The following is a 7,716-nucleotide window of genomic DNA, read 5'->3' as shown; positions in this document are numbered from 1 at the left end:
GGCTGTCTGCGGGACGGGCCGCGCCGCTTTTAACGCCCGAGTTGCTCTACGCGCCCCAGGGACGAGGGAGGCCAAAAAGAGGGGAGAAGGAAAGCTGTGTGAAAGGACAAAGGTCGAGGGACGTCCCTAGCGCCATTTCACGCCACCGCGGCCAAGGGAAGCACTACAGCACCTCAGAACGCAGCACTGGCAGCAACCTGTGCTCGCTGCCTCCACTGCTGCTCTGCCTCGTCGAGGTTGGTACCTGGGCCTCGGCATCATGCAGCGCCAGCACACCGGTCTTCGGACCCATGCCGTGTCCTATATTGTGATTCATAGGAAGGTGAAGACCCAACTCTTACCAGCTTACAGTGGCGTTAATGCAAGAAAACACCATTTTCCCTTTCAGTTTATACTGTAGGTAGTAGCAGAAATAGTACCAATACCCAAAACTGTTTCCTGAATATGATTAAAAGCGTGTGTGTTTGGATGCTGATAACCCCTGCTTTCCAGACCATGATGTCCTGCCTGTCTGTCAGCGCTTACCCACGTGATGCCTTCAGCCGCATAGTGGTGGTCTCCCGTGGCAGATCTGCACTTCTGGTGGCAGGACCGAGGCTTTTGAGTGGAAATTAAGACTTATACCAGAATTAAAACCATATGAAACTGAATTTCCTGGTGTTTGATGTGTGATCACTGAGACAACTCTTGCAAGTGTTTACAGGAAAACTGAGACTACACCCACTTCACACAACCATCGTAGAGGTGAAATACACAGTTGTGTGTCACAACTCTGGGAGAATCCTGAACAATAACAAAAAAAGTTGTATTTCAGCAGGCATTGAAGTGACATCCATACCCACTAACAATATGCCATGATCACTGTTATCAAGTTCACAGACATTGTTAGGTATTTGAATTGCTTGCTTCCCATAAACAGGGCAGAAGTTTCCCATTACTGCTGTTAATGCTCTCTTTTCTAAAACATGGATTGAGCTTGAACTCAAGTTAGAATAGGACCAGCAGTAGCTCTATAGAAAGATACTACATCATTTTGTGTCACTGCGTCACTATTACATAGCCAATTTGATGAAACATTCAAACTAATTTTCAGTTTGCAAGATGATTTTTCATTTTTTTCTAATGAAATAGCATATATGCTGTAAATACAAAAAAGCAGCTTTGAATCCTCTCCCTTTGAACACAATCAGAAATTATGTCAAAGATGAAAATGGTGTCTTGTTCAGAACACAGACACTGAAAATATGTTAAGCAGCACAGATAGCACATTGGGAATGACAAAAACCTCAGTACTGCTGCTACTTGGCAATCAGAAAGCTGTTTTTCTGGTTTAACAGGCTCTGTCTCCATTAGGTCCCATCCTTGCAGACAGCGTGATTTTTCACTCCCATAATGACTTCAATCAGAAGATCTCAAAGTGTTTTAAAGATCTAAAGTTTGTTAACTCTAAGGCTCAAAGTGATTTACCTTACCATATTACAGCAGATGATAAAATCTGTTGCATCATCATGTATTTCCAACATAGTTAATGGAGAAAAACACAAGCAAAATTACAGTCAGTGTCCAAATTATGCCTTGCTGGCATATTCATCTTAAAATAAATTATCTGCAACATAGTACTCCTAATATAGAATCTCTCTTGCCTGTAAAATATGCATACTGTTTCGTTGCTACAGTGTGGATTTAAATATCAGATACATAGTTACAGAGTTAATAGCAAGGTAAAAATTACTGTTTCTCTTCATAGCAAAGCTGTATTTTTAAATTAGCCAGGAACAAGGATGACATGAACTACACAACACTTTTACAAAAAGGACTGAGTTCCATCTCAAAACTGCAATACATTTTCTTTCCTCCCTTTGTTCTCAATAACTGCTATTGAAAGTTGATGCTACAACATAATACTAATTAATAATCTTACATAGCACAGATAATTAATTTATGCTAAGATAATGAAACCAAATTTAACCAATAATAAAATAATGAAAATAAATCATAACACAGAGAATTTGATAAAAAGCTCAGAAGGTTGAAGAATCCTTATTAATGATTCCTAGAGTTGGCTTCAGTAGAATCTTTTTAAGACTCAAGTTAATTGATTCCTAAATTAAAGCATTTGGTGAAAGCTAATCCAGTATTTTGGATAGAAAGATTTAGAAAATGATCCTATTTTGAGTCACGTGAAAGAAACAATTATAGACCAGAAAATAGCTGAGAATATAAATTAGGAAACACAGCCATAATAAAAAAAAAATCCCCTCAAAGTAGTAAACAACTTATATTAGCGTCTGTACTGTATTTGTGCATTTGTGAAAGGGAGAAGATGACAATATGCTGTGTGAACTAAGTTTTAGAAGACCAGATATCAAATTTCAGCAGCAATGGGAATTAAAAAAAAAAAAAAAAAAAAAAGAGAGAGAGAGAGAGAGACTTTCTCTCCACTGCAACACAACTCGAGCTTAAAGGAGAGCTATTTTAAGTCACATGACAAATATGGCTTTAGAAGTGGAGAAAACAACTGAGCAAAAAGAGAGTTCAACTAATAGCTCAGTTTTGAAGTCACCATATCCTGGCAACTCCTCCCCCTGCCCCAAGTATTGCATGCTAGTATTCATACTAGACTTCAGAGGATTTTGTTTGGTTTATATTTTGCTTCCTCTCCCATCAGCTCAATATTTATTACCTAAAACCATTCATCTTCATTTCTCATCTGACATCATTCGTCCTCATTCAAGTCTGTAATCCTTTAATATTTCTGATGTGAAAACTGTTTCTTAACTTCATCAAAGTCTTCTTCTGGACTGCCATCTAGTGGTTTTGTTTCAGAAGAGACCAGCTTCTACCTTTTTCCAAGACCAAAAAAGCCTTCAAAACCAACCCACAAAAGCAAAATATTTTCCGCTTTTTCAGTTTTCAAAATGCAAAATTTTCTGTAATTATAGTAATAATAGTTGAAAAAACAATGCTAAAGAATGTAGTGAAAATAGTTGCTAGAGTCAATCCCCTAGGTATACTTACTGTTCTGCTCTTCTACTGTCCTACTCCCCTAATACCTTGATTGTATGAAATATTATATAAAGCTGTTAATTATCATTCATAATGATGTCACAGGTAACCTTACAGGCCTAATGACTATGAAAAAAGAGCTATGACAAAGTATATTATGCAATGTAATGTAGTGCAGTAGCACTACCACAAGCAATTTAATAAACTGCAGATTTTTCTCAGACGGCTATATTCTTATCTTTAAACTTGCAAGAACTTTATTGGTGGTACTGAAAAAATGTTAGTAAAGGCAAACTCGCACAGTATCCTTAGATCTAGTTGTGATATTTTAACTGGGGCTTTTAAGCTTAAATCTTTAAACAAAAGTTTTCTTCAGAAGAGGCAGACACTGTTTCAATTTAAATGTCCGAAAGAACCTAGCCAGATGTGTCAAGAAAGATCCACCATTTTTTTCATATTACTAAGTAGAATTCAAGGTCTGAATCAATAATTTACAAACATATCTATAAAGTATACATGTTTACATACAAAGCCTTTGTAAGACCCCATACTAAAGTCTACCCATTTATATTATGCTAAGCATGAGAACTTACCTGCTAACCAAGAAACCTGTTCCTGCTGTCACTGGCAGGGGTAGTCTTCCTTCTCCCCCTCACCCCTCTAATCTTGGGTCTTCCCAGTGCTTCCCCCGAGGCAGAATTAGGGTTTATGCGGGCAGCAAAGTCAGCCAGTTCAAGTCAGTGATTCAGCTGAAATCTAAAAAACTGTTATTTTTGGTAAGCCTAGTTTTCATTACATCAGATCCTTGATCTCAGTATTTGCATGGTCATAAAGACACTGGCAGCAGCTGGCAAAAACACACAACCGAAGGTGGGAGAGAAGGTGGGATCATACTTTTCTACAACTTTGATCTCTACTTCAAATGGTCTATAATATCGGTATTTGTTAACATAGATTTGCAGATTATAAAAATAACACAGAATGAGGCACAAATACCCTGTTAATAAATTACAAAAGGAAATAAACCAAAGGTTGTACAACAGCTGAAAAGAATCTTCTTAAAACCATTTTTGCAAGAAAAGCAGTCTTTAGATTGCTAAATGTAAGTGGACATTAGGACAAAACATGTTTTTATGAAGTTATTATCTTTAATTTAAAGACAACTGTCAGTAACAATAGCTTAATAATTAACTTTTTTTTACTTTCAAGAGGTTACACCATTTTGAAAATTATATTGGCCATCTCCACTGGTCAGAAGGAGGTTCTTCAACTAGAGGCTCCCATGGTTTCCACTGCATCATTTTTCTTGCCAGGGAAAGCTCATTTTCAGCCTGTTAATAAACATCATACAAAAATTCTTAAATTCTATACAACTGCCAAAGTATTAAATTACCTCTATTTCAGTTCACTACCTTGGTTATGTCACTACCTATCACAGTCAGGGACTACCACAACTTTCATCTATAAATATCAAAAGGAACTGTGTGTTTTGGGGGTTTGTTTTTTTTTTTAAAAACATACTGAATCACCTCCAAATACCCAAACAGTCTGTTCACCTCGTCATTCCCAATGACGGCTTCATGATTTTTTTCCAGTCTGTTTGGATTATCCCCCAATATTATTCAATCATCTTCTGCCCTTTCCACTGATTTAGACTCTGTAAGAAGCAATGTAAGTATACATGGTATGTATGCAAGCATAATACAGTAAACGTGTAATTGTGTTAGGTTTTAATACGGTCATCCCAATCACTGTATGACAGTTCATTTTCAGATATTTTTTCCCCCTGTTTGATTGATCGTTTTGCAGCAAATGAAGATATGGAAAACTGCCAATTGAACAGAAGCTCAGCCAAACTAACAGTGAAAAACACTGCTCCCTTTTGTACCTAACATTAAAATTCATCACTTTACCTGTACAATGACTTCTTCTATGTGACCACTATTCAGTTTGTCCTGCAGTTTTTGTACATCAGTCTCCTGTGTATTCAAATACATAAAAATAAATGTTTAGTTTTACTGAGTAGAAAGCCCAGATAAAGCATTAAAAACAAAAACTTTAAATAGATCACACTCTAGTCTTCCTCAAAACTATCATCTAATTAGTCGGCTTTTGTAATTTTACATTATCAAAGAAATCTCACATACTTTTCTTATTGGAAAAAAATCACTAAACTCTCAATGATAAATACAAAAAACAAGTACTATTTAATGACATCCAAAGAAGCATTAGCAGCTAGGGGCTTTAGGAGGCATCTTGAAAGAAAGTTTTGATCTTAGCATTTTACAAAACAATACACCACATTTCAACTATCACCTTAAACATACAATACCAGTATTGCATAGTTTAATGTACCAAAAAAGTCTTTTAAAATGTCAAAGGCAAGGACTGTGCTAAGATACTACATTGGTAAGAGCACATGCATTTTTTGTGCAAGTGTGTGGAAATTACCACTGTTCTACGGATCATAAAAAAAAAATATGTTTTCTTCTGATTTTCACAGAAAACATCAGTAAGAAATTAACAATTCTTTTTAATATACCATCAAAATATTCCAATCATAACAAAAAAACCCCTCAAGACTTCAACTATTTCTGAACTGATACCTGAAAGTTACATACATTCCTGAAAACCAGTCAGTCGTTTTGAAAATCATTCTTCTCATCCTAAAAATCTTTTCATGTGTAACATTTATGAAACAGCATTGTACTTACCGTTTGCACCAAATTAAATCGCTGTTTTACAATCTGCTCAGTGTATTTCCTATATGCTGCATCTTTGGGAATGTTTTGGAGGACACCAAGGATTTTTGTGTACAGTATTCGCAGGCGCTGAAGTGATCACAAGATACGGTTAAAATATACAACGAGAATTATTTAACTTCTTGTCCTACTTAACCTACTAGCTAACTAGCTATAGACAAAATATAGAGGGTTATTGTACTCAATCCAGAAATGCTGGATTAACAAAATAACTAAGTCTGAACCACAGAACTCTGTCTCAGGTAAGGCTGGCATTTATCAGGCCTGGGAAGTTACCACTGTCAGATTTCTCAAAGAAAAAAAAAAATTGCAGTCTGAAGTACATTTGATGCCAAACGGTAACTATAAAAGCTGTGTTACTAATACAAACATAGTTTTAAAAAATGAGGCAAATTCATATTTCAGTTTCTGAAAAATTACCTGGGAAAGATATAAAGAAGCATATAAGCTACCAAAGCATAATGAGATTGTGGGGGGTTTCGACACTTCTCATGCTGGTGCAAAGTGCTGAGTGACAGACAGATTTAAATTAAACTAAAACCTGAAACTTTTCTTGCTGGATTAAATGTAGTGATAAAGGACACACTGGGGTGAAGAAATTGCAGCTTTTGGGCCCTATGTTGGCTGGGTAACTATCTAACTGAAGAGGAACCAATGTCCTATAGAAACAGTAAGAAATAGAAGCAGAATACTGCAGTCAAAGAAATAAAAAGAATTAAAAACGGGAAATTAAAAGGGGACTGGCACAGAATCTATACTTCAACTAAAGCATTGTTGATTTCTTTAGTCTTGGCTTTAAGCTAAAAAACTAAAATTTAGTAAGTCCACCCAGAAGGTGTCTGACAAGGCTGTAGACTGAGCTGGAATCATTTGTACAAAACAATAATGATTTTTTCAATGGTTCTTTTTGACAGCATTCCTAACTATTGGTGGCAAAAGCATTTTTGAAATAGAATCTTTGCATAGCGGGAAATTTCAAAGCAGAGAAATTAAAGAATTACTGAAGTCTTTTCAAAGCTCATGCCTCCTGAATAAGCAAGCAAGGTATGGCAAACATACTTTCATTACTGAGCCTGAGGAGGTAAAAAGAAAGTACCAAATTGTCTCAAGAACCACTGAAGTATTCCGATCTCAACAGTGCTTGTCATCACAGGGCCCTGATGTGGCTTTGCACCACATGGTTAGCCTCTCTCAGGTAAGACTAGCTTACCCCGTTACTGTAAGTCATTTCAGTACTTGTTGGAAACACAACATAGCAAGGCAGCAAAAATCTGTATGCCTGTGAAGTAGAAATTATGTTTATGAACTGAATTTAAAGAACTATTTGCTTTTGAATTGAAGATGAGAGAAATCAAATATTGGTTCACAAAAGTACTTACGCAACGGAGGGGTTCTGAAATCAGTACATGCTAACAAAAAGCACACGTCCAAAATAACTCTTCCTGATGTGAATTGAACCTTTAAGAACTAATTTTCTTCATTTATCCCTTTGGAACATTTTTACACTTTCACTAATTTGGCACCGCTTTAAGGTACACAGCATACCTACACAGGCAAACACATAACCAAAAGCTTTGATCTCACTGACAATTTCCATTAAATACAGAACAGGACATGTGCCATACCTCATGAGGGTTTTCGGCTACAGCCAATCCTACAAGTCCAGTGGTCTGCATCGAGAGCATAAACATGTTTAATAAAGCTAAGCACCTATTTCCACGCTATCTGATTATTTTGTTTCGGCGCAACATACACCTGGCGGGGCCCATTCCGAGGCACGAGCCCGAGCTTCAGCCTCCCACCACACACACGCGAACCCACAAATTTGCAGTGCTTTGCTCAGCGCACACGAAGGGGAGGGGGCAGCTCACGTTACGGAGCGACTGCTGGAAAGCCTTCCTGGCAGGGTGACCTGCGGCTTACCCGCCTCCTTCATCCCCACGCCACG

At 37.2% G+C, this 7,716-nt stretch overlaps 1 protein-coding gene across 1 annotated transcript; it reads right to left on the bottom strand.

Annotated features, from left to right (window-relative positions):
• Nucleotides 1-4,186: 4,186 nt before the first annotated feature.
• Nucleotides 4,187-7,459, bottom strand: NDUFA5 (NADH dehydrogenase (ubiquinone) 1 alpha subcomplex, 5). Its single transcript, XM_010295096.1, has 4 exons — nucleotides 7,394-7,459; nucleotides 5,721-5,837; nucleotides 4,920-4,985; nucleotides 4,187-4,337 (listed from the first exon to the last, which is right to left on the bottom strand). Exons 1-4 carry the CDS (start codon nucleotides 7,457-7,459, stop codon nucleotides 4,236-4,238), a joined length of 351 nt encoding a protein of 116 aa, XP_010293398.1. The 3' UTR covers nucleotides 4,187-4,235.
• Between the last annotated feature and the right edge of the window lie 257 nt (nucleotides 7,460-7,716).

This window comes from Phaethon lepturus, unplaced genomic scaffold (assembly GCF_000687285.1).
Source record: "Phaethon lepturus isolate BGI_N335 unplaced genomic scaffold, ASM68728v1 Scaffold57219, whole genome shotgun sequence".
Classification (NCBI taxonomy): domain Eukaryota; kingdom Metazoa; phylum Chordata; class Aves; order Phaethontiformes; family Phaethontidae; genus Phaethon; species Phaethon lepturus.
Note: the sequence above shows the minus strand (reverse complement) of the source record. Positions and strands in the feature narration are given on the sequence as shown.